We start from the raw sequence: 27,601 nt of genomic DNA, 5'->3' as shown, positions 1-27,601 counted from the left end.
TTCTTTAATACCATCAAATGTCCTTAACTATGTTCAGATTCCTCTCCAATTGTTTCATTTTTTAAAACTGCGTATTTGAATAAGGATTCAAATTAGTTTTATGATTATGTTGGGTGATTTGGATTAACAAAATTTAAAAATTATGGTTACATTTAATATAAAATTTGTGATTTTGATGTACAATTCAGTAGTATCATTACATTCACAATGTACAACCATCACCACATGTAAAGCTTTCACATGTGGGTGATTTGAATCTTTTTTTTTTTTAATTTTCTCTATAGATGTACATGTGTTTATTTGGTTTCCACTTTTTGCCTTCACAAAATTAAGAAGACTTAAAATTTAATAACAATAACAATGTTTAAGATAAGGACTAGAAATAAAAACCTCGTAAAAAACGAATGAAGATAAATACAACTGGAAAAGAAATCAGATGACTGCTGCAATGAAATATTGAGCAATAATAAAATAATGATGCAAAAAAAGTAACATTCACATTGTCAGATGAAAGTATGTCTACCATAGAATGCTTTGACTCTGAGGTTCCGTATGGAGTCATCATTAACCTCTTTTTTCCAAAGTCAAAAAATAGACAACTAATATTTATAAATAAAAATAGAAGATAATTTCAAAAAACAGATCATGCCAAATCTTATAGACGATAGAAAAAGAGGAAATACTTCAAATTCATTCTACTTCATCTGGATATACCTGATATTAAAATTGGAAAAAATGTATTATCATAAAGGGAAATTACAAACATATTGACTTATAAATGAGGATACAATATCCTAACCAACATATTAACAAGTTGAATTAAATATTATTGTTCAAATAATGTACTCTGGTCAAAATTAAATCCAATTTATGTGAGAATTAGTCACTATGATTTTAATCTTGAGTGTCCTTTATAAGTTTTCCTTTTCTTCTTCTGTTTCCCTTATAATTTACCTGTTGAAAAAAACAATCAGCTGGGTGGCGCCTGTGGCTCAAGGAGTAGGGCGCCGGTCCCATATGCTGGAGGTGGCGGGTTCAAACCCAGCCCCGGCCAAAAAACAAAAAAAAAGAAAAAAACAATCAGCTTATTTCTATCATACGGTTTCCCACAGTCTGGAATTCACAATTTTCATAACTGTGATATGTTTAACATGTTCCTTGGACCCCTGTATTTCCTGTCAATTGGTTTTTGGATCTAGAGGTTTAATTAGATTCAGGGTATTTATTTACTGTTTTGGCAAAGCTACAGGCCAGGTGTTCCATGGATTTCCATAAAGCAGCAGGTAATGCCTGCTTGTTTCTCTTTTTGTGATGTGATTATGCCTTGATTGTTTGATTCTTAGGGGTACAAAATAGTGATACTCAAATTCTACGATTTCTACTTATTGGCTAAAATAAGAGGATTCCCTAGAGGAAAGAGGAGCACAGGGCTCCCTTATATGGAGTTTACTCGATCAGTCTGAACAGAATATTTCATCCGTAACAGTACCTTATTTATCAAGCAGAATTTTATTTTATTGTGATTTATTTTCAAAGAAAAGAGAGTTTTTGTGCTGGTGTAGCTATCTGCTTTTATGTTCATATAGAGTACAGAATATGCTGTATTTGAGAAAGCGTTAAAAACTATTTCTGTATGATAATGTAAGTAAAATCTTCACTGTCCAAAGTCATCTGTTAGTAACATTCCCTTTTGCTGAAAGGTACTCAGGAGTCTTCATCTGGGAGCAAATCGGTCTGAGTAAGGACAAGACTTTCAGCTTTTTTTCTTCCCCAGGGAAGAGTTTCAGAGCTGGTGAGAGCCCCTCACATGTGTTCTTGTGTATATATGTATTTTTAATGCATGAATCTAAAATTAAGCACAGTGCCTTTTTTGGTGACAGTGTCTGCCGGGATGGGGTATCAGAACCTTTTCCTTTAAGCAACGCTGAGATGCATCTGTTCAAATCAATCAGTTACCAACAACGGGCTCACGTAGTAGCAACACAGAATCAAAAGTCATCACCTAATCTCTTCACCACTAAAAATAGTCATTACTCTATTCTTTTTATCCTCCACAGCATCTATAAACTCACACCCGGCATTTTGCGAAACTGCTACATGCTGGGAATTATGGAAGGTGAAAGTTCATGGGACCAGGCATTTCTTATGCGCAGTGGGGATCAGATGGATGGAAAGAGGTGGGGAGAGAGTGGGATATTTTTCAAGTTATTTTTAGTAAAAATCCTGACACTTGGTAGTCATCAGCTCATTGCCTTCTTAACTTATACAAAATTAATACGTTTTTGAAATTTGGGGGACACTCTCTCTTTCTTAGTAAAGGGACCAGGACAGTAACTAGCAATTCATGAAAATATTTAATGGTATGATTTAGTTTTATGTCAGGAAAAAAAATATCTTGTCTTCTCTTGTTAAAATCTTTATTTCTTTCCTGTACAGGCTGGCCAAATATAGTTAATTGTGCCGCCCAGGAGCCACCTAAGACCAGTGGGGCCACTTGCAGCATTGATGACCCACTGTAATACCTTTGCTTTCTACTCTGTTCAGTATGTTAAATAGTATGCATCATCTTTAAATGTAACTCAACTAGATTTAGCTTCTGATTGTTGGTTATGTTTACAACTCCGACCCCCATATTATGTAGAAGTAGGCAAGCAAGACTCAGACCAAGAGTCAAGGGTTTGACTCGGACATAAGACCGGGGGGAATGTTAGGCCCCAACTCCATCTTGCTAAGGGCTTTCGAAACTCCCCCTTTAAGATAGGAAGCTCAGCCGAAAGAGTTAGTAATAACTACAAAACCCCAGTGTCCCCTTCTAAGGGCTCCCCTTACCAGGTGTTGGCTCTTGTCAAATTTGGCTTACATTAAGGATTCCTCCTCCCCTACCAAAAGCCTCTTATGAAAGGTTTCCACCCTGCTTTTAGGTGTCGAGAGTTTTTGAGGCATGAGCCCACTCTCGGCCCGGCCAATCAATAAATGACCCTTGCTTAATTTGGAAAAAAAAAGAAATGAAAAAAGCAAACCTCAACTGAATTAGCATGGGTTGCAGGAAAATGATTTCAAAAGCCCACTTGCCAAATCAAACAGTGAACACAGGTTGTTTTGTTTTCATATTCCATTGCTGTGAAACAAATCTCTGCAACATATAGTGGCTGAAAACAGCTCACATTTATTGTCTCACAATCCCTATGGATCACAGATCCCGGGGTGGCTTAGCTGGGGAAACTGGCCCAATTGGCCAGGCCAGAGCGTAGACCTCTAAGCCATGGCCCCGTACTGAGCCATGGGACTCAGAGGGTCTGTCTGGGACTTTGAGCAATAGGGAGCGCTGGGCACAGAGGCCAAGGAGGGGACATCCATCGCCTCTCCTTAGAAAATATCCAATGCTCTGGTTACCCTCAAGGGGAGGGTATTACCCATGGCAGGGTGCCTGGGGGCCATCTTGGAGGCTTCCCACAAGATCTGTTCATTTTAAATGCATGTTTAAAATGGAAAAGACACTCATATGGTTAGAATTTCATAAAGTATACTCAGTGCTTCGGACTTGGCCACATGCACTGGGGCTGGCAGGTTTGAACCCCGCCCGGGCTTGCTAAACAACAACTACAACAAAAAATAGCCAGGCCTTGTGGTGGGTGCCTGTAGTCCCAGCTACTTGAGAGAGTGAGGCAAGAGAATTGCTTAAGCCCAAGAGTTGGAGGTTGCTGTGTGCTATGACGCCACGGCACTCTACCAAGGGTGACATAGTGAGACTCTGTCTTAAAAAAAAAAAAAAATAATTTTTTAGACATCTTCCTCTACCCCTTTCCTAGCGTGTTCCTTTCAGACACATCCAGCTGAAACACTGGGATTGCAAGGCCCCTGTCCCTGTGTCACCAGCAAACCTGTGTAGAGGTCACTCCCCACCGAGGGCGACATCTCAGGTGGGCACCTGACTTTCCGCCCCCTCTCAGAGAATAAGGGATTCTCCAGTCTTCCTCAGAAAGTGTCTAGTCCCAAGTAACAGTCAGACTTGGAACTTTAAGGTTAAGTTTCTCCCCATCCCTCGCTCAGGCCTGCTTTAGGCTGGACGTCTGGGACCGGACAAGGCGGAGGCCTGGTGGTCAGCTTCTCCCCCTGGTCTCCCGCCCTGGTCCCACTGGGTTGTCTTGGTCGCTTTTAGGGGTGGGAGGTGGGTGAAGAGAGGTGTTGACTTCTCAATGGATTTCCTCATTAAAAAGGAAACACATGCCACTAGAGCTTTCCCTCCTTCCAAGGACACGCAGCCTGGTGCAGAGGGGCATTCAGCCCGGCAGGAGGCCTCTTGGGTGATCACCGTCCACCTCTCGGTGGCTCCCTCCACTCCCTCGCAGCCTCCATCAGGCTTGGGAACCTCACACTGCCTTTGTAATGTCCTCCGCTCTCTGCAAAACTGGTAAAGACGCCTCCTCCTCGAGGGTGTTAATTTCTCATGCTGTCTTGCTCGATTGCTTTAGGAAGGATCATGTCCCGGGAACAAGGAATGCTCAGCGTCTCCCTCCAGGAACTAGACTCCAAAAGAGGAGTGGGGTCTGCTGCTGGCTCTGCTGCTGGTCTTGCCTGGGCAGGGAGTGGGAGGCTTTTCTTGTAGAACACACTTCCCAGGTGCTGAGACACCTTTGAAGACAAAATAATTACAGTAATTGAGGCTGTGAATTCTTTCAGTTACCTTCATTAAACAGGAGGGTGGGAGGCTGAGATAATCCCAGGACAGAGCGTCTGTATGGTGAAGGTCACACTGGCTGGGATTGTCCTTTCTTTCAGAATCATGCAGAGTTTACAGCTGTAAAATCCAGGGAGCACCACCTGCCCATCCTCTCTGGTTCTGCAGTGGTTTGTTTGTACCCACAAGGACTTCAGTCCAGGCCCATCCATCTCCTTCTCCAGGGCCCCACAAGGCGCCCCGTGGACACCTCTGCATTCCCACCTGCAGCCTGTGGTCCTCTCCTGGCTGCGGCTGGAAGGCCCTAGGCAGCCTCTCAGTAGGGGGCTGGTGAGTAGTGAGACAAATGCCAGGCTACTCTAGGGATCTGGCGTCCCGACCCTAATCGTGGGGTCCCTATACTGGGCTTCCTTTGCTCTTGCTACAGACCTGACCCTGGAGGGGATCTGGGCCACACTGTCATAGCGAAAGTCCTCAGCTGCCTCCTTCCTGGTAATATGATCATACATCACTTAACGATGGGGATGTGTTCTGGAAATGCACAGTCAGGCAGATTCATCATTGTGGCAGCATCGTGGAGCGGCTCATACAGACCTGGGTGGTGCGGTGGACTGCACCCCGAGGCTGGGGCAGCCTGTCACCCCCACCCGCACAGTGCTCAGTGTGTTCTGCATTGAATTCTGGGGGCAGCTGTAACACAAGGATAAGGACGTGTGTATCTAAGCATAGAGTGCTTATCACGAGAGGAGCTCGCAGGACTGGAAGATGCTCTGCGTGAGTCAGTGAGTGTGAGTACGAGTGAAGGCCAAGGACATCACTGTATACTACTGGGGACATGATCAACGTTGTCAAAAGTCTACACTAAATTTACAAAAAATATGTTCTCTCTTCAATAACCAATTAATCTTAGCTTGCTGTGACATTTCAACTTTATAAAACTTTTTGGCTTTTTAACAACATTTTGACTCTTTAGTAATGACTTAGCTTAAAACACAAACCCATTGTACAGCTGTACAAAAATATATTATTTCTTCATATCCTTATTCTGTAAACTTTTTTCTACTTTAAAACATTTTATTTATTTTTTTACTTTTTAAACTTTTTTGTTAAAAACTAAGACAGAAACACACACATTAGCTTTGACCTACATAGGGTCAGGATCAGTGATAACATTTTTTAAAAAAAGGTGGCTAACACTTAGAGAATATTTTATAAATACTTTGTGAAATTTTGTAATGAATGTTTTGTAAGCAAAGGTACCTTTAGCTACAATTTCCTATTTTTTTCTATGTGCAGCAACTTCAGGGGCAACTTTTGGGACACCCTGCAATCCAAATAGACAACACTGCGCACACTGTGCACGGAGACCAGTCACACGGTTGACTGTTCCTGTCTGGCCACTGGGCACTCACTGCACATGGCTGTGGAGGGGTGCCGGGTCTCCCCTCCACCACCGCTCCCTGGGTCTGCTCACAGCCGTATCAACGCCAGCACTGAGTTGTGCTCTGACATTAGGACAACCACTACGTCACCAGTGACGGAGTCTTTTAGCTCCATCCTAATCTCATCATCCCACTGCTATGTGAACAACCTGTTGTCGCTGGACATGTCATTATCAGCACCTGCCTGTGCGTCTGAATCCCAAAGCCCAGGAATGTTTTCTTTGTCTCCCGCTCTCCGGGTAGACAGGAGGAGGACACAGAGGAACAGCACTCCAGGCAGAGTGGACCAGAGGTCAGCAGGCCCCCAGTGCTCCAGTGGCATGGGTCGGGGCATGAGCACAGCGGTCTCTCAAGTGAGGAGAGTGGATGGTAAGCGCAGAAAGGTGGGGCGGGGGGCACAAAAGATGGAGGACTTTGTCTTTGACTCTGAAGGAAATGGGGATTATTGCAGGTTTTGAACAGAAGAGTGTCATATTCTGCTTTGCGTGTTAAAAGGACCCCATTTTACTGTTTTGTGAGTCCACTCTGGACAGACTAGGGCAGATGCAGAGACAGCAGGTGGAAGGCGAATGCCGTCATCTGGGTGAGGACGGTGCCCAGACCAGGACAGAGTGGTGGAGCTGGCAGGAAGTGACCAGTTGTTAAACATGTCATCATAAAAAATTAAATAAAGGCTCAGCGCCCATGCTCAGTGGTTAGGGCATGGCCACATACACCGGGGCTGGCGGGTTCAAACCCGGCCTGGGGCCTGCTAAACAACAAAGACAACTACAACAACAGAAAAATAGCTGGGTGTTGTGGCGGGCACCTGTAGTCACAGCAACTTGGGAGGCTGAGGCAAGAGAATAGCTTAAGCCCATAGTTTGAGGTTGCTGTGAGCTGTGATGCCACAGCCCTCTACCCAGGGTGACATAGTGAGACTCTGTCTCAAAAAAAAATTAAATAAATAAAAATTAAAATTAAATGAAATCAATTTATAATTAAGTAAATTAGATGGAAAATACATGAATAAATTCTTGAAACTCATCACTTCTTGTTTTTACCTAATTATTTTACTAGTTTTATCATTGCCTCTGGCCTTCAGGTTATTTACATCTATAGACCTGAGATACAATATGCGTATCATGTCTGGTGAAAATGACTCTGAAATGGGGGAGGGGGTCCTGAGATACAATATGCGTATCATGTCTGGTGAAAATGACTCTGAAATGAGGGAGGGGGTCCTGAGATACAATATGCTATCATGTCTGGTGAAAATGACTCTGAAATGGGGGGGGTCCTGAGATATAATATGCCTATCATGTTTGGTGAAAATGACTCTGAAATGGGGGAGGGGGTCCTGAGATACAATATGCTATCATGTCTGGTGAAAATGACTCTGAAATGGGGGGAGGGTCCTGAGATACAATATGCTATCATGTCTGGTGAAAATGACTCTGAAATAGGGGGGGTCCTGAGATATAATATGCCTATCATGTCTGGTGAAAATGACTCTGAATTGGGTGGGGGGTCCTGAGATACAATATGCCTATCATGTCTGGTGAAAATGACTCTGAAATGGGGGGGGTCCTGAGATATAATATGCTATCATGTCTGGTGAAAATGACTCTGAAATGGGGGGGGTCCTGAGATAATAATATGCCTATCATGTCTGGTGAAAATGACTCTGAAATGGGGGGGGGTCCTGAGATATAATATGCCTATCATGTCTGGTGAAAATGACTCTGAATTGGGTGGGGGGGTCCTGAGATACAATATGCCTATCATGTCTGGTGAAAATGACTCTGAAATGGGGGGGGTGGTCCTGAGATACAATATGCCTATCATGTCTGGTGAAAATGACTCTGAAATGGGGGGGGTCCTGAGATATAATATGCCTATCATGTCTGATAAAAATGACTCTGAAATGGGGGGGTGGTCCTGAGATACAATATGCCTATCATGTCTGGTGAAAATGACTCTGAATTGGGTGGGGGGTCCTGAGATACAATATGCCTATCATGTCTGGTGAAAATGACTCTGAAATGGGGGGGGTCCTGAGATATAATATGCCTATCATGTCTGGTGAAAATGACTCTGAAATGGGGGGGTGGTCCTGAGATACAATATGCCTATAATGTCTGGTGAAAATGACTCTGAAATGGGGGGGGTCCTGAGATACAATATGCCTATCATGTCTGGTGAAAATGACTCTGAAATGGGGGGGTGGTCCTGAGATACAATATGCCTATAATGTCTGGTGAAAATGACTCTGAAATGGGAGGGGGGTCCTGAGATACAATATGCCTATCATGTCTGGTGAAAATGACTCTGAAATGGGGGGGGTTCTGAGATACAATATGCCTATCATGTCTGGTGAAAATGACTCTGAATTGGGGGGGTGGTCCTGAGATACAATATGCCTATCATGTCCGGTGAAAATGACTCTGAAATGGGAGGGGGGTCCTGAGATACAATATGCCTATCATGTCTGGTGAAAATGACTCTGAAAGGGGGTGGGGGGTCCTGAGATACAATATGCCTATCATGTCTGGTGAAAATGACTCTGAAATGGGGTGGGGGGTCCTGAGATACAATATGCCTATCATGTCTGGTGAAAATGACTCTTAAATGGGGGGTGGGGGGTGCGGCAGCTGTGGCTCAGTGAGTAGGGCGCTGGCCCCATATACTGAGGGTGACAGGTTCAAACCCGGCCCCGGCCAAACTGCAACTAAAAAATAGCCAGGCGTGGTGGCGGGCGCCTGTAGTCCCTGCTACTCAGGAGGCTGAGGCAAAAGCATCACCGAAGCCCAAGAGGTGGCGCTTGCTGTGAGCTGTGATGTTACAGCACTCTACTGAGGGTGACAAAGTGAGACTCTGTCTCTTAAAAAACAAAACAAAACAAAAGAAAATGACTCTGAAATGGGTGCTGGTCTTCTACTTCTGTATCTAGTGGCATTTGAAGCTTGTCAGCCATAGTGGGGGTAATTTATACCACAGAAGTGGCAAATGCTGCAAGGCAGGGTTCATTCGCTTTTAAGGAGACCTAGTTTTAAATATTTACCAGCACACCACTGCTTGCCGGCTTCCCAACTGCACATAGACACGTGGTCCTCCCCATTCAACGTTTTTTTGGATTCCCTTATTTCAACGTGTTCCCAGCGGCAGAGGAGAAAAGCTTAATAAAGCAGTTAAGTGCACACGTGACTTATCTCACAGCAGGATAAAGGTAATATGTTTCTTTAAGCTCTGCGCCACTAACACATATTTAGTTACCTAAAGTCCCCATACCTGTGACTGAATTTTTAGCGCCGGCCCTAGTTTTAATCCCATAGTTCCTCGAAGATGCTCTTCTGTGAGTAATGGCAAAGTTTCTCCATCAATTCCATGGTCTTTGAATACCTTAATAAACACAAAAAGAAATTTTATCAAATGTCTTTAAAAAAAATTCTTGTACATCTTGTAGTTTTGGAGGAGACAGTAAGACTGAGGATGGCAGAAACATATTTGAAATTTCTGTTCAGTTGCTGTCTTTCCTGTGCCCTAAGAGCTCACCTGCTCACTAGCAATCCTTAGCACAGACTGCGATGCCTGTTTATGGGACTCAGCGCCAACCTCACACACATGTTTCTTGCATCTTATTTCCCAGGGTTATTTACCCAGTGGCTGATGTGTGGTAGCAGATGTGCATAAACACCGCTGGGTCACTCGGTGAATGAGAGAGGAAACACTTGGGGAAGGGGAGTGTGGGTGGAATCCTCTGCAGACAGATCCCATCTCTCACGTTCACAGGCGTGGCCTTATCTGCCCACGGCCCTGGATGCGGGGAGCAGGGCAGGAAAATGCACGTGTGTCAAACCGTCTCCCAGGGCCGCTTTGTGGGATGCCGGCGGCGGTGGCTGGCTGCTCTCCCGTCATTAAACAGCCAGAAGGCAAATGTGCACACTCCACCTCCAGATGCTGCCTGTGTCTGCCATCCCTTCACAGCCGACCCCTGGGGAGGGTTTGACGCCTGCACCTCCCTGAGGTCACCTTTGCTGGCTCCAGTTTCTGTATCAGTACTTAGGTGTTAGAGTTTCTCAGGCCTTTCCCCTGGCCTGCCTGGTCCTCCTTACTCATTTCAGCCTCTCACTCGGCTTCCACGGCTGCCTGTACGCGCTGGAGGTTCCTTGATGTGGGTCTTTAACTAATTTGTGCCAATTTCACCTCTTAGGTAGGGATCTGTCTGCTCCCACTGCTCCCAGCTGGGGTCAAACATCCTCTCTGCTCATCTGAGGAGCTTTCCCTCTGATCTCTTCCCCTTCAAGCTATTTTTATAAAAGCAACTGAATCATGAAACTCGTCGTGTTACTTCTGCTTCATGTTACCAGTCACAATCCTATAAGGGTCTTCAAGGCCCTCGTGACCTTGCCCTTCTGCCTCTTCCACCTTGCTGTTCTCACCTCTCCCCCCGTGGCCCCTGCCCCCTGTGCCATCGGAAACCCCTCTCAAAGTCCCAAGTTCTCTCTGGCTTTTGATGTTCCTTGGAAATTCCTCCTTTACCTCCCTCCTGCCTCCAGGTCTCACTTCAGAGACCTCTTCCTTCAGTAGATTGAAGGTCCCTCCTGCGGGTCCCCACGACGCCCCCAGAGCACCTCACACTGACGTGGGATTGCTGATGGAGCCCCTTCTCGGGACCCCAAGCTCCCTGAGAAGAGTAACCATGTGCCTTGTTCCTGCCACATATCCCAGGTCTCAGCACTAGCCAAAAGAGAGAATCTTCTCACACCCTCCTGTTCTAGGAAGAGCCTCGTGTTCTAATAGATTCTACTCATTTATAAACTAAATTTGCTAATTATTTCTTTTCTTGTTTTAGTTAAGCAAATCATAGAAAATGCTAATATAACTTCATTTAGGCCAAAGCAAAAAGGCTGGCAGTCAGAGTTGGTCTATGTAGCCTTATCTTGGAAGACTGTATGATTTCTTGTAAATGTTTCCACTTTTGAGAACTCCCAGGAGCCATAGCTGGAGATGCACAGTTCAGTCTCCACCGTGCAGAGTCACTGTGGCTGGACCAGCCAGGTCTGCGTCACATGCACTTTTTTCAAGGACTCGCTCTTTTAGCTGACTTGATGCTCAGTTTCGCTCAGTTGCAAAACTGGGTTTAATGTCTTTTTTGCAGAATTATGGTATAAATTACATTTAAAAGATAACCTAAATGATGCCCCTACCATGGTGCCAGGTCCACATCCATGCCTCACAAAGAGGAGGTATCATTATCAATAGCAGTTTCTATGAACAAGAGAGCCAACACAGGAAAAGTTGAGTTCCTAAGACACACAGCTGGCCAGCCAGACATGTTACCAAGAACATAGTTTGTGATTCTCATCCAGGGTGTCCTGTGCTCTGTCCTATTGCTACTCAGAAAGGGAAACCTCATGGAAATAGTTCATTAGATTTATGGTGGAAATCGTACCTCACCTCTCTTGCCTTTGTAGGGTTTCCAGTGAGGGGTGAAGACACCATTCCTAAGCCTCCAATGGAGAAGGAGCCATCTGGGTAAATTTTCTTTTTTTTTTTTTCTTTCTTTCTTTTTTTTTTTTTTTAGAGACAGAGTCTCACTTTATCACCCTCAGTAGAGTGCTGTGACATCACAGCTCACAGCTACCTCCAACTCCTGGGCTTAGGTGATTCTCTTGCCTCAGCCTCCTGAGTAGCTGGGACTATAGGCACACACCACAAGACCCGCCTATTTTTTGTTGCAGTTTGGCTGGGCCAGGTTTGAACCGCCACCCTCGGCATATGGGGCTGGCGCCCTACCCACTGAGCCACAGGTGCTGCCCATCTGGGTGAATTTTCAAACAAAGGTAGGCTGGGAGTCAGGGACTGAAACGTGCGAGGACTTACTTCTCAGCCTTGGTGGATGTCCTGGGGGCCCAAGGCTGGACATCCCTGTCAGTGGGATGCTGTCTTCACTCTCTCCAGAGCAGTCTGAGCAGTGTGTGCAGTGTGACTGTGCATGTATGTTTAGGAATATTTATTGATTTATTTATTGAGACAGAGTCTCATTATGTTGCCCTTGGTAGAGTGCTGTGGCATCACAGCTCACAGCAACCTCAAACTCTTGGGCTCAAGCGATTGTCTTGCCTCAGCCTCCTGAGTAGCTGGGACTACAGGTGCTTGCCACAATGCCTGGCTATTTTTTGTTGTTGTTGTCATTGTTGTTTAGCAGGCCCAGGCCAGTTCGAACCCACCAGCCCTAGAGCATGTGGCTGGCACCCTAACCACTGAAATACGGGAGCCCAGCCATGTTTAGGGGTTTTTAGAGAGAGAACATGTTACCTGATAAATTTTTTGACCTAGACATTTACTTAGAGCAAATAAAATGGGTTTCAGGGTCTCTTGTATGTCCCTAAACAGCTGAGCCACCAGCCCTGTCTCTACATCTTTTTAAAAGAGCACGGGGACTTTGGGTTTTCATTGTAGTTATTTTTTTCTGAATTTCTTTTCTACCTGCAGGAGGTGACTGGTTGGAGGTTGCTGAGTAGGCACCTGCGGCAGAGGTGAGGAGTGACGGGACAGAGGGGAGGACAGTGGGCATGACTCCAATTGGTCCCTGGGGCTTGGTCTGACCTGTGTGGAGAGGGGGATGTAAGACCCATGGGATGTTTCAGACAAGGGTCCTTGTGGGAGCTGCATATAGGAGATGCTGTTTTGGGGACACTACACTGGATCGGGGGGGTCTGTCTCCCCATTTCTACATGGAGACATGTGTTACACCTCACAGAGAGGGGCAGGATGTGCATGGCAAAGCAGTGGCACGTTTCAGTTGATGTCACCTGCAGTTGCTCGGTGGAGCAGGCTTCAGTGAGGACTTGATCCTAAACTCATTTGAGATATATCTAGAAAGAATTGGTACCACTTCTTGGGGTGCTGGAGGGGCAATGATGTCCTGTCAGCGAGAGATAAAGAGTCAGCAAAGTTTGTTCACAAAACAGTTTTTAGCCCAGAATTCTGTCTTCTTCATAAACTAAGCTTCAAAATTGATGGAGAAACCAAATCTTTTGTGGATATACAAACACTGAGGAAATTCACCACAACATGACCAGTTCTACAGGAAATACTTAGACCTAGTCTCAACACTGACCATCACAATGGACCACCACCAAAGTAAACACCAAGAACCTAAAGGTCAAAACTTAGCTTCCACAATGGTGGAACAGATAAAACTACATAATGCACTTGCACAAAATAAGATGAACAGAATCCCACTACACTTATCAGTTCTCTCAGTAAATGTCAATGCATTGAATACTCTACTGAAGAGGCACAGGCTAGCTGATTGGATAAAAAAAGAACAAGCCATCCATACGCTATCTCCAGGAAATGCACCTAGCCTTGAAGAACAAATTAAGACTCAGGGTTAAGGGATGGAAAACAGTATTTCAAGCAAATGGAAATCAGAAGAAAGGAGGGGTTGCGATCTTATTTTCAGATACAAATGGATTTAAAGCAACTAAAAAGTTAAGAAAGACAAAGATGGACACTTTATACTGGTCAAGGGAACAATACGATAAGAAAACATTTCAATTTTAAGAATTAATGCACCCAACATAAATGCTCCCAGATTTATGAAACAGACCTTGATTGATCTGAGCAACATGATATCTCATAACACCATAATAGTCAGGGGCTTTAACACCACTCTGACAGAACTGGAGATATCCTTTAACAGAAACTAAACAAAGATACAAAGGACTTAAATGTGACCCTAGAACAAATGGGGCTAATAGACAATACGCTATCCCAAAGCTAAAGAATATACATTTTTCACATCAGCCCATGGAACATACTCCAAAATTGATCAAATTCTAGGATGCGAATCAAACCTCAGCAAAATTAAAAAAATAGAAATTATACCTTGTATCTTCTTAGACCACAAGGCAATTAAGGTGGAACTCAACTCCAGCAACAAACTGGAGTGGTCATCCCACCACAAAGGTATGAAAATTAAACAGCCTTGTGCTGAATGATGGCTGGGTTCAGAAAGAGATAAAAGAGGAAATTATTAAATTCCTCAAACATAACAACAATGAAGACACAAGTTACCAAAACCTGTGGGATATAGCAAAAGTAGTTCTAAGAGGGAAATTTATTGCATTAGATGCCTACATTTGAAAAACACAAAGAGAGTGCATCAACAAACTCATGAACCATCTTATGGACTAGCCAAAAAGAAGGACAATCTAATCCCAAACCCAGCAGAAGAAAAGAAATAACCCAAATTAAATCAGAGATTAATTAAATTGAAAATATAAGAATCATTCAGAAAATTCACAAAAAAAAGTTGTTTTTTTTGAAACAATAAATAAAATTGTTAAACCTTTGGCCAGATTAACTAGAAACAGAAAAGTAAAATCTCTAATAACCCCAATCAGAAATGGTAAAGGGGAAATAACAACAGATGCTACAGAGATACAAGAACTTATCTATGAGAACTGCAAGAAACTCTACATTTGACAATGTGGAGGAAATGGATCAATACTTAGAATCCCACCCTCTCCCTAGACTTAACTAAGAAGAAATAGATCTCCTGAACAGACCAATTTCAAGCACTGAGACAGAAGAAACAATAAAAAATTTCCCAAGAAACAAATGCCCTGGTCCAGATGGTTTCACAGCAGAATTCTATCAAACCTTCAAAGAAGAGCTTATACTCATACTGCAGAAATTATTTCAAAAAAATAAGAGGGAACAACACATTCTACAAAGCAAACATCACTCTGATACCAAAACTAGGAAAAGACCCAGCTAAAAAGGAGAACTTCAGACAAATTTCACTAATGACTATAAATACAAAAATTCTCAATAAAATCCTAGCCAATAGATTATAGCTACCCATTAAAAAAATCATACATCATGATCAAGTAGGTTTCATCCCAGGGATGCAAGGCTGGTTTAACATATGCAAGTCCATAAACATTATTCACCATCTCTACAGAAGCAAAAACAAAGACCATATGATCCTCTCAATAGATGCAGAAAAAGCATTCAATAAAATTCAGCATCCTTTTCTAATTGGAACACTTAAGAATATAGGCATAGGTGGCACATTTCTGAATCTGATTGAAGCCATCTATGACAAACCCACAGCTAATGTTATACTAAATGGAGTAAAACTGAAAGCTTTTCCTTTTAGAACTGGAACCAGACAAGGTTATCCTGTATCGCCACTAATATTTAACATAGAGCTGGACGTTCTAGCCAATAGAAGCAGGCAAGAGAAGGAAACAAAGGGCATCCAAATGGGAGCAGAGGAGGTCAAACTCTCACTCTTTGCTGATGATATGTTCTTATACTTAGAAAATCCCAAAGACTCAACCCTAAGACTCCTGGAAGTGATAAAAAAATACATTGATATAAAATCAATGCCCACAAATCAGTAGCCTTTGCATATGCCAACGACAGCCAAGATGAGAAGCTAATCAAGGACACAGTTCACTTCATAGTAGCTTTAAAAAAAAAAAAAAGAAACACCTAGGAATATACCTAACAAAAGAGATGAAGGATGTCTACAAAGAAAATTATGAAACCCTAAGAAAGGAAATAGCAGAAGATATTAACAAATGGAAGAACATACCGTGCTCATGGCTGGGAAGAATTAACATTGTTAGTCTTTGATAAAACAAACAAGAGCATACACTAGGGAAAAGAATACCTATTCAATAAATGGTGTTGGGAGAACTGCATAACCATATGCAAAAGACTGAAGCTGTACTTGCATCTCACCACTGACAATAATTGATTCAATATGGATAAAAGATTTAAATCTAAGGCATGAAACAATAAAAATCCTCAAAGAAGGTGTGGGGAAAACCCTTGAAGATATCAGCCTGGGCTTGGGGAAAGATTTTATGAAGAAGACTTCTATGGCAATTGCAATAATGACAAAAATAAACAAATGGAACTTAATTAAATTGAAAAGCTTCTGTACAGCTAAGGAAACAACAACCAAAGCAAACAGACAACCTTCAGAATGGGAAAAGATATTTGCATATTATGAATCAGACAAAAGCTTTATAAATAGAATCTGCAAAGAACTCAAATTAATCCACAAAAAAAGAGCTAACAATCCCATATATCACTTGGCAAGAGACATGAATAGAACCTTCTCTAAAGAAGAAAGATGAATGGCTAACAAACATATGAAAAAAAATGCCCATCATCCCTAATTATCAAAGAAATGCGAATCAAAACTACCCTGAGATATTACCTAACCCCAGTGAGAATGGTCCACATCACAAAGTCTCAAACCTCCAGATGCTGGCATGGACGTGGAGAGAAGGGAACACTTTTGCACTGCTGGTGGGACTGCAAACTAATACAACCTTTTTGGAACGAAGTATGGAGAATCCTCAAAGAACTCAAATCAGACCTCCCATTGGATCCTGCAATCCCATTACCAAGCATCTATTCAGAAGAATAAAATACCATTTTATCATAAGGACATCTGCACTAGACTGTTTATCACAGCTCAATTTACAATTGTCAAATTGTGGAAACAACCTAAGTGCCCACCAACCCAGGAATGGGTTAACAAGCTGTAGTATATGTATACCATGGAATACTATTCAGCCATTAAAAGAGATGGAGACTTTACGTCTTTTGTATTAACCTGCTTTGGTGTAGAACACATTCTTCTTAGTAAAGCATCACAAGAATGGAGAAGCAAGAATCCGATGTACTCTATTCTAATATGAAGGCAGTAGATGAGCTAATAATACAAGGTGAGGGGTAGGGGAAGGAGGGAGTGGCGAGGGGGGAAAGGGAGGAGGATGGGGGTCATCATGTATGGCACACCTCTTGGGGATGGGACACAATTATAAGAGGGACTTTACCTAACAAATGCAATCAGTGTAACCTAATTCTTTGTACTCTCAATGAATCCCAAACAATTAAAAATAAAGAGTAATCAGAGTTCAGACAAGTCCAGTGCACAGGAGTCGGCAATCCCATGCTTACGGTACAAGGACTTGTCTGTTGCCTGTTCCCGGCTGTTGTCAGAAGTTAGTAACTTCTTGTGTCAGTGGTTGACGTAGCACTCAATAAGTGGTAAAACAGATTTAAAAAGTGACTTACCTATGACTAATGATTCATAATAAAATAGTAGGTTATGGGCAGCGCCTGTGGCTCAGTTGGTAAGGCGCCGGCCCCGTATACCGAGGGTGGCGGGTTCAAACCCGGCCCCAGCTGAACTGCAACCAAAAAATAGCCGGGCATTGTGGTGGGCGCCTGTAGTCCCAGCTACTCGGGAGGCTGAGGCAAGAGAATCGCTTAAGCCCAGGAGTTGGAGGTTGCTGTGAGCTGTGTGACGCCACGGCACTCTACTGAGGGCCATAAAGTGAGACTCTGTCTCTATAAAAAAAAAATATAAATAAATAAATAAAAAGAAAAAAAATAATAAGTTATATTCATTGAACTGGGGACAATAGGACACAATTTTTAAATCAGATTCTACAAAAAAGACGAAAATGGGTGACTTGAGGAATACAATTTGCCTAATAAGTAACTTGAGGTCCTCTTCTCTTTAGGTTATAATGATGAAATTAGTATCTATTGAAGAGTTACAAGGTGCCAAGCACCCTTTAATGCTCACAACAGTCCTTTGAAAAGGTATTGTTTTTATTTTCCTCATCTTACAGATAAAACATCGAGGCACAGACAAGAGAGGCAATGTGGTCTATGTCCCACGTCCAGAAAACAGAAGGCCAGGGTTTGGATTTGTGTCAACATCTGGCTTCAGAAGCCATCGTCTTAGTTACTACTCTACACAGCATTCCTGTATGTCCCTTAAACAGAGCCAGAGCAATAATAATAAAAATGAGAAAGAACTAACCATATCGCACTGTAGGAAAATGTTTCACAAAACTGACATCTGAAAAAAGTTGTAGCATCAGTTAATTATGTCATTAAACCACAATGTCCTTTTCTTGCTTTCTTTTCCTTTAACATGTAAAGCAAAGATAACGATACTAGATTTAATAGACACTTTGTGGCTTAGAATTGTTATTACCCACTCAACAAAGTAAACTACAAGCATGAAAATGTAGCACATACACTTCCAAAATGTACCAACACACGACTTTTGTCACCAACTTTCCCATACGAGTGAAGCCAGTTTTCTAACTATCCTGACATTTTATTATAATTCTGAAAGATAATATTTATCTACGAGATTGAATATGTGTCCTGCATTTTTATATGGTCCCAACATAACTATAGAATTTACGAATAATTCCCTACTTTTCAGATCTGTTGAGTTATTCTCCTTTTAGAATGCAGTCTATACTTCCACTATTTAGCACAAGCAACCCCACAGCTCTCAGTACAGAGTATGTGCTCAAAAAATGCTTGCTATGTGGACAAGGAGGGGATTTAGTGACATTTTCATTGTTTTTGGATGGTTAGCCTCTGCATTTCCTTCTAATTTTGGGAGAATTCCCACTTTTTAGGAGACTCGACGGAACAGAAACTAAAGCCAGATACTGGCTCCCCCAGCCTGGCTGATGCTGGGCTGACCCAAGCTCCACTGGTCAGAGGCACCTGTCCCAGGTGAAAAGGGGAGGAAAGGGGAGGTATGAAAAGGGGAGGATGGTAGGAATCCTCTCTAGGGGAAAACTGCAAGCTTGACAAACATTATACTCATTTCAAACAGTCTTACTTTGAAAATACTCAAATATCCAGTCACCTGAGCACAGTCTGCACAGCCCGGAAGGCGTCTGATGAAGCTGTGTACGTCCCCCACCGTCCACTTCTGAATATCTCCATCCAAGGAAAGGTTTCCCCCAGCTGTGACCAGTGCGCCAGGCCCTTTGAAATGGAAAGGAAATTATTTTGTGGTCTAACATGTCCAGGGAAAAGAGGACCATTTAGAGCTGAAAGGATCTTTAATGATAGGATTACATTTAAGCAAAGAGGTTCTGGATTTCCCGCTTCTCTCGGATTCTAACAGAGGGCCCTGCGAGTTAATTCTCCTGATTAATGCTTCTGTGTTCGATTATACGATTGTCAGGCTGTTTAGGTGAGGCAGGAACTTTAACTGTATCTTCACCCAAATGGCAAGCTGACACGTTGCAGGGAGTGGTGTGGTGCCTGTGCTTTAAAGTACTTTTATTTAAGGATGCTCTAGAAAGCCGCGTGTGTGTTCGGGGTGCAGTGCATTAATACTTGTAGATCGGAAGGTATCACAACTGAGCCACGGACGCTGACCTTTCCCCCCTGCACTTAGATAACGGGGGAGATAGAATTCACAAGTTTAAACAAGAAGCCCCTCTTTTTGTGTTGAAGCAATTAACGGTAAGTTAAATTAAACATTTACTTTATAATTCTGGTAGTTTTCCCCCAAATCACTTTGTTGAAGTTTCTCTCTATAGCGATACAGACTAGTTTCGCTAAGATAGCTTATTGGAACAGATGTAAAGTGACTTCAAGAAGAAAGGATTCTAAACAGGACTGCGGAAAAGGATGAAGAGCTGTGCCGGCTGTGGCTCTCCGTGGCCCCCCGAGGTCGGCCGCGGCGCGCACACCCACCTGGCGGAGGCGACGGAGCAGCCGGGGCGCACACCGCGCGCTTCTCACCGCAGGCTGCGGACACCTGCTCCGAGGGCTCCTCCCTCTCCGCACCACCGGCCTCCGTGTCCTGGGGCGCGGCGCGGTAACCCCATGCCTCCCCCGCGGCGGGGTCGCGCTCCCCGCAGGAGCCGGGCCGGGCGGTGGGCGGCGGGGCCACGGGCGCGCTGGACGCCAGGCCGGTGAGCGCTGCGGTCTCCGCGCGAGGAAGCGCGTGAGTCCGGCGTGGCAGCAGCTCTCCTCCTGCTGGACTCTTGGAATTCTCGGTACCGCGGTCCAGGACCTTCAGATTCCCTGCCCCTTTCCTGAGTCGACGGCATTTCTGTCCCCAGCTCTCGGTCCCGTGTGTTCCAGTTGCCACCAGCATGGGGTTTCCCTGCAGGCTCCGGAGGGCGCTTCTGGGGACGCGCAGGTCGCCGGCGGGGAGCGCGCTCGGGGCGGGGCAGGCGGCGGGGCCCGCGGGACCGCAGAGGATCGGCACCCCCAGGCCCGCCAGCCCCTGGGGATGCACTTTCTCCATTCTCCTTTGCTGGTAAATGGCAAACATTTCCATTTTTGTCCTGAAAACAAAACAGCCTATCTTATACATCCTGAGAAAACCACTAGAAATATGATCAGTGTCCCCCTCGAACCCCCGCAGCCTTCCCTAAAACAGCAACTCTGCTTCTCCCGTGTCCCCTCGCGGTCAGCCGAACGTTGTCCAGGGGACAAGCAAACCTGCCCGGAGCCACCGGGAAGGCGCGTGGAGCACGACCGCGGTGGCGGCGGCGTCTGAAGTCGCACTCTTCACAGCGGGACAGGCTAGGCGTGCAGGGAGGGAGGTTACCCGGAGCCCGCAGCTTCTTGCCCGAGACAGATTGATTCTCAGAGTAACTGAGGTACCGGGAAGAGGCTTTGCCACTTCGCAGAACAGTCTCAGTGCGACCGAAGAAAGGGACCAGGCGACGCAGGTCCGGGGCGGGGGGCACCCGCTGGTGTCCTGTTCGCTTCTCTTTGCTGACCGGTCACCCCCTGGACGGTGTCCCCTCTCCCTGGACCCCCATGCCGCCACCACTGCGGAGCTGTACTCCCCAGACGCTGCCGCCCAAGGCCAGCGGGGGGCGGACCCGGCTGGCTGGGCTCTGAGGGCACCGGTTGGGTGAGGGTACGGGCTCTTCTCCGAGGGTAAAGTTGAAGTCCTTGAAGACAGAAATGCCAATGGGAAGCTCCGAGAAATCACAGCTGGGCACTGCATTGATAGCACGGTTACCGTCCGCGGGTTAGTGCTGCTGCGATTTCCAATCTTGCTTTTATCCTTAACCAACTACACAAGAGGAGGGAATAAATGACCTAGTGAACAGTAAACAAAGAAATCAACCCGTGAGGTTACCTGGCGGTGTGATGCCTTTGAATCAACTCATTCCTTCTGGCCACTGCCTTTATAGACTCGGGTGGTAAAAGGCCCCAACCTTAAAAAAAAAAGGAGGAAAATAAACATCAGTTAAAAAAAAAAATAAAGCCACCATCACACCCCAGAAACAAATTAAAAACATGTATTTAAAAATAACAAAATGTAATGATTTAAAATAGTATTTGCACCAAAAAAACCCAAACCACCAGTTGAGCACAAAGTTGGAAATGGATTGCTGTTCAGAACCTGGGCAGGCTTTGGAGACCGTGGGATAAACACTAGGTAACTTTTTGGTTCTTTTTTTCCTTTTTTTTTTTTTTATTGTTGGGGATTCATTGAGGGTACAATAAGGGTTCTTTTCTTTAATCGCTAGTCTCATCATTGGTGACATTTCTGCAGGATTCAAAAGGGAAAAGATGCGGGGCAGTGCCTGTGGCTCAAAAGGAGTAGGGCACGGGCCCCATATGCCAGAGGTGGCGGGTTCAAACCCAGCCCTGGCCAAAAAACTGCAAAAAAAAAAGGGAAAATATGAAATGATTTGTGAACCTCTTGGCTCTTGCCCTTTTGGTCTTTTTATTGTACATATTTATTTATGGGATACAATTAGATGCCTGTATATATGTACACTGGAATGATTAAATCAAGCCAATTATCATATGCCTGACCTCACTTATTATTTAATAATGACTTATTATTTTGTTGTCAAAAGATTTAAAATCTGCTCTCTTAGCAATTTTCAAGTGTACAGTATGTTGTAACTAGCTGCGGTCATGTGCTATACAGTAGATTCTAGAACTTATTTCTCCTGTCTGAGACTTTGTATTCTTTGTCGCCCTTGGTAGAGTGCTGTAGTGTCATAGTTCACAGCAACCTCAGACTCTTGATCTCAAGCAATCCTTTTGACTACAGGTGCCCGCCTGTCTGGATATTTTAAGTAGAGATGGGGTCTCTCTCTTGCTCAGGCTGATCTTGAACTCCTGACCTCAGGCAATCCACCTGGCCTCAGTCTCCTAGAGTGAACTTCATATTCTTTGACCAAAATCTCCCCATTTATCTATCCCCACCTTGATCTTTTGCTTTTGAAGTAAAAATCAATTATTTTTTTAAATTATTAAATCATAGCTGTGTACATTAAAAATCAATTATTTTTTAACAAGAAGAATCAGTTGACCTTATTATTTTTTTTAATAAAAGTACTTCGGAAAGAGAATCTCGCATGTTCTTACTTATATGTGGGAGCTAAATGTTAAAGCAATTTATTTCCTGGAGCCAGAGAGTAGAATGATGGTGCCAGAGGCTGGGGAAGGTAGCAGGGAATGGGGGTAGAGTGCAAATGGGTAGTGGGGGCACATATATCATCAGAGTGAACAAAATGATAGCACAACAAAGTGCGTATAATTCACAATGAGTTATGATACACTTTAACCAGAGAAGTGGATTTGGAATGTTCCTAACACAAAGAAGTAATAAATGCCTGAGGTGATGGACACCCCAGTTACCCTGATTTAATTGTATGCCTGTATGAAAACATCACATTTGCCTTATAAAGACATGCAACTATTATGCAACCATAATAATGAAATCTAAAAAAATTTTAAAGTGCTTCTTGATGTACTGAAATCTCAGAAAATAAACGCAATGGGGATTTAAGTGTATAAAATAAATTTATATTACTGCCTCTGTATAGAGTTTTCAGTGTGTTTGAGGCAAAATACTTTTTCCACTCAGTGGAGTTGGGTAGCTATTACATCCTGAATGTCTTAAAATTCCCTCCTGCCTGGGGCAGCACCTGTGGCTCAGTTGGTAAGGTGCCGGCCCCATATACCGAGGGTGGCGGGTTCAAACCCGGCCCCGGCAGAACTACAACAAAAAAATAGCCGGGTGTTGGGGGAGGCACCTGTAGTCCCAGCTACTTGGGAGGCTGAGGCAAGAGAATCGCTTAAGCCCAGGAGTTGGAGGTTGCTGTGAGCTATGCGATGCCATGGCACTCTACCTAGGGCCATAAAGTGAAACTCTGTCTCTACAAAAAAAAAAAATTCCCTCCTGCCTGAATATCCAAATATTGTGATTTCTGGAGTCGTCATCACCAAGAGTGAGTCAGCAGTGCACTGCACCAATTGATGACCTGTTGGCTGTAATCAAGGGCTACAGATTACTGGGCACTGGCTGCCAAAGGGGGCTTCCGTCTAGGATCTGCCTTCGAGGCGGCCTGCTCTGGCCCTTGGACCACTCGTTTGGGTAGATCTAATTTCACATCGGGTCCTGCTTGGATGCCACCCCCACCGCAGTTAAATGGGCTCCTGCCTGTGGTGGACAGCGAGCTCATGTCCAGGCAAGCCTGTCTCTTCTCTGGCCCTAGCATGAGTCGTATTTCTTTTTGCATCAAGTTTTTCACTTCGCATGGTTCCCATCTACGAAGCGTTGTTGGGATTGTGGAGCAGGGATGAACAGAAACTCAGGAACATGGTTTTGGGGAGATGAGGTGCACTAGTTTGATCTTTAATGTTGAGGGAAAGTTCTTGCCTCCTGGTTTCCCCTGAACCCTATCAGTCATGTTTGCACCAACACGACTCTACTAAAATCGTGAGCATCAAGATCACCAATGACCTCCACGTGGTGCCAAATACGATGAAACTCTCTGCCTTGTGGACGGTGTCCTCTACACGCTGCCCACTCTCCCCTTCCAGTTGTGATGACACGCTCTGCCTTGTGGACGGTGTCCTCCACACGCTGCCCACTCTCCCCTTCCAGTTGTGATGACACGCTCTGCCTTGTGGACGGTGTCCTCCACGCGCTGCCCACTCTCCCCTTCCAGATGTGATGACCCGCTCTGCCTTGTGGACGGCGTACTCCACGCACTGCCCACTCCCTCCTTCCAGGTGTGATGACCCGCTCTGCCTTGTGGACAGTGTACTCCACACGCTGCCCACTCTCCCCTTCCAGGTGTGATGACCCGCTCTGCCTTGTGGACGGCATACTCCACACGCTGCCCACTCTCCCCTTCCAGGTGTGATGACCTGCTCTGCCTGTGGACGGCGTACTCCACACGCTGCCCACTCTCCCCTTCCAGGTGTGATGACCCGCTCTGCCTTGTGGATGGCATACTCCACACGCTGCCCACTCTCCCCTTCCAGGTGTGATGACCCGCTCTGCCTTGTGGACGGCATACTCCACACGCTGCCCACTCTCCCCTTCCAGGTGTGATGACCTGCTCTGCCTGTGGACGGCGTACTCCACACGCTGCCCACTCTCCCCTTCCAGGTGTGATGACCTGCTCTGCCTGTGGACGGCGTACTCCACACGCTGCCCACTCTCCCCTTCCAGGTGTGATGACCTGCTCTGCCTGTGGACGGCGTACTCCACATGCTGCCCACTCTCCTTCAGCACCGTCTCCCCTTGCTGTCAGCCCTCTGTCCTCTCCTGGGTTCTTCCTACCTCACTGGGTGCTGCACCCTCATTCTCTCTCTCCTTAGCTTGTTCTCCCTCATTTTCTGGACTCTGAAGGGATGTTGTAGGGACAGTCTTTTCATCTCTCTACCTAACTCACTCCCCAGTTGATCCTACTGAGCCTTGTACATGTTGATGACTTCCAAAATTGTATCCGCAGGTTGTCCTCAGAGTCCAACAGCTCCACATGGGTGTCTGTCTGGCATCTCAGATGTGGCATGAGCCACCCAAGCCTTCCCTGTCCCCACCTCCCCAAGGATTCTGTTTCTTTCAGTGTCTTTCTCAGCTCAGTGAGCAGAACCTCTGTCTTTCCAGTTATTTGAATCAAAAATTTTGACGTCATTCTTCGTACCTCTCCATCTTTCACCACTCACATCCAACTCGTGAGAAAATCCTAATGTTTCTACCATCAAAATAACTACAGAATCAACCACTTTACATTATTGCTACTGCCCCCACCCAAAGCCAAAATGGTCATCTTTTGGCTATTACGATAGCCCATTAACTCTGGTAAGCTTATTCCTAGAACTTTGATCCTATCCAGTTTTTTCCTCATCTCAACAGCCAAAATGGTTCTGTAAAATTTGAGTAAGATCATGTTACTTCCTTGTTAAAATGCTCCCAAGCCTTCTACTTTCACTCAGAATAAAAACCAAGTGAAACTGCCCAAGCCCCATTAATTCTCAGATCTTATCTTCCCTTGTATACATTAAGGCAAGTAGCTCTCACTGCAGCTCTCATGCAGCTCTCATGCTCTTCATGAATAAAGTAATGTTTGGAGGACTTACGTGAATTGTGTGTGGTTACATGGTGGTGGACCCACAACCTGAACTTAAGTTGTAACTGTAGAAGCCACACACCCTGTCTCCAAACTTTAGTTTCAGTTCAGGAGGGCTCTGCAGACGAGGGTGAAACAGGCATTATCCTACCTGAGTACATGCGACTGGGCACCAGGCTCTGTGATGAGGGTGAGACATTCATCTTCCTACCTGAGTACATGCGACTGGGCACCAGGCTCTGTGATGAGGGTGAGACGTTCATCTTCCTACCTGAGTAGATGCGACCGGACAGCATATTTGCCAAATTTGCATTTGGTAGAACAGAGGATCCAAACTGGGAAGGAACACAAAACTGTCTGGGGTCAGGTGGAGCTACAGTGGAAGGCAATAGATCTCTAGGGAAAAAAAGATTAAAAGTAGGTAAAACGAGGCTGCAGTTTAATAAAAATTTACATTGTTTTGACAGTGAGATTTTTTTGGACTGTCATAAGGGATTCTATCATCTTTTCCTAAAATGAAGTAGAAAAGTCCTGATTCTCTATATGGTAGGTGAGACTAGAGAGGAGGAACTCTATTGTGGAAGGAGTGACCCTCTGACAACAAAACGGGAAGCAGGAAAAGAAAGTTTTAGGGAGGGATGTCTTGAAAAAAGATCTAATCAAACCTATCAGAATCTCTGAATTTCATGACCCAAATTCTGCTTTGAATGCAAATTCTTTTCTCATTAATGGACATACTTTGGTTGGGTCTGTCATCTGAAATTGATGTTTAACTACTGTGTGAACAAATTATTTATTTTGCCAAACTTCACTGGTCTCTAGACATCTAAGTCTATTGACATGCCATAAATAAGAAATATTGAGTCTTACTCTCTCCCCAGAATGTAAAAATATTCTAAGGAAGGGAAGATAGGATACTGTCACAGTATGCAATTAAAGTACTTTCAATTTTATTTTTATTGAAAAGAAAAAAAAAGTTCTATCACAGGAAATCCAGGATACCCAACTATTATGGACATAACTACTTTCCCCTCAAATTCCTAAATTGAAGCCTTACCCTCCAGTATGACTGTATTTGGAGATAAGGCCTTTAAGCAAACAGTGAAGATTAAATGATATTATAAGGGTGGGCTTCTAATCTGATAGGACTGTTTTTTTTTTTTTTTTTAGTAGAGAATCACTCTGTTGCCCAGACTGCAGTGCAGTGGCATCATCATAGCTCACAGCAGCCTCAAACTCCAATTCTCAAGCAATCCTCCTTCCTCAGCCTCCCAAGTAGTGGGGATTACAGGCACAAGCCACTACACCTGGCTAATTTAGAAACTTTCTGTAGAGCCAAGGTCTCACTATGTTGCTTAGGCTGATTTCAAACTCCTGGGCTCAAGTGATCCTCCTGCCTCAGCCTCCCAAAGTGCTAGGATTGCAGACATGAGCCACTGCTCCTGGCCTGGTATTTTCTTAAGAAGGGGAACAATGTCAGAAATTTCTGGGTAGTGCCTGTGGCTCAAGGGAGTAGGGCACCAGCCCCATATACTGGAGGTGGTGGGTTCAAACCTAGCCCCAGCCAAAAACTCAAAGAAGAAAACAAAAAAAGAAATTTCTCTCTTTCTCTTTGCAAATGCTGGCCAACTGCATTCCAAAACCTCCTATTACCCATTTTTTCCTCTGAACCATGATATTGCCCAGAATACCTGTCCACAGTTGGAGGTCCAAATGGTGAGGAGACCAGCGGGATCCTCTGCTGCCCTGCCGCTGACAGCCAAGGGCTCACAGCCATCACGGGGCTTGTCATCAACATCTCTCGCCACTGATGAAGTTCTAAACAGAACCAGGGAGACACATTAACAAATAACTAGTTTCTGTGAACTATTTGAATTCTTCTTGAACACAATGCAAGTCCTTTGTATTTTCCTCATGCTCCAGAAGACGAGCTGCGCTGGCTTTTAGTCTCACAAAGGCCCCAGGTGTGACTGTCAGCTGGGTGAGCTGTCGGCTCGAGCCTGTGCACCCTGCCGCAGTCCAGGTGACACCACACCACCACACAGAAAGCACCAGCAGCATCAAACCAGCCTTGCAAGATTCCAGAAATACCAACCTCCTTCCTTACAGCTTATTTTGATTCTCATATTTCCAGAGGGACAAATGGATTAATTCTCCCATATATTCATTCAATCTTTGAAAAATATTTCTATTTAGTTGGTAAGATTTAAACAGAAAATGAAGGAGGAAAATCTTACTGGCTAAAAATATATCTAATTATTGATATATAATTGACTCTC

The 27,601-nt window shown here is 44.5% G+C and overlaps 1 protein-coding gene across 3 annotated transcripts; it reads right to left on the bottom strand.

Annotated features, from left to right (window-relative positions):
* Positions 1 to 1,163: 1,163 nt before the first annotated feature.
* On the bottom strand, positions 1,164 to 27,278 carry SAMD7 (sterile alpha motif domain containing 7). Of its 3 annotated transcripts, XM_053600180.1 has the most exons (8): positions 27,014 to 27,278; positions 25,594 to 25,718; positions 21,077 to 21,155; positions 19,669 to 20,267; positions 18,827 to 18,948; positions 9,391 to 9,501; positions 5,273 to 5,368; positions 1,164 to 4,632 (listed from the first exon to the last, which is right to left on the bottom strand). In XM_053600180.1, exons 1-8 carry the CDS (start codon positions 27,118 to 27,120, stop codon positions 4,438 to 4,440), a joined length of 1,434 nt encoding a protein of 477 aa, XP_053456155.1. In that variant the 5' UTR covers positions 27,121 to 27,278; the 3' UTR covers positions 1,164 to 4,437. The 3 variants fall into 3 exon arrangements, with proteins under 3 accessions (XP_053456155.1, XP_053456157.1, XP_053456158.1); XM_053600182.1 differs by lacking the exon at positions 5,273 to 5,368; XM_053600183.1 differs by lacking the exons at positions 21,077 to 21,155; positions 25,594 to 25,718; positions 27,014 to 27,278 and adding an exon at positions 20,590 to 20,911.
* Positions 27,279 to 27,601: the final 323 nt, after the last annotated feature.

The sequence above is a fragment of the Nycticebus coucang genome, chromosome 8 (assembly GCF_027406575.1).
Source record: "Nycticebus coucang isolate mNycCou1 chromosome 8, mNycCou1.pri, whole genome shotgun sequence".
NCBI classification, from domain to species: Eukaryota; Metazoa; Chordata; class Mammalia; order Primates; family Lorisidae; genus Nycticebus; species Nycticebus coucang.
The sequence above is the reverse complement of the archived record's forward strand: the minus strand, read 5'-3'. Positions and strand labels throughout refer to the sequence as shown.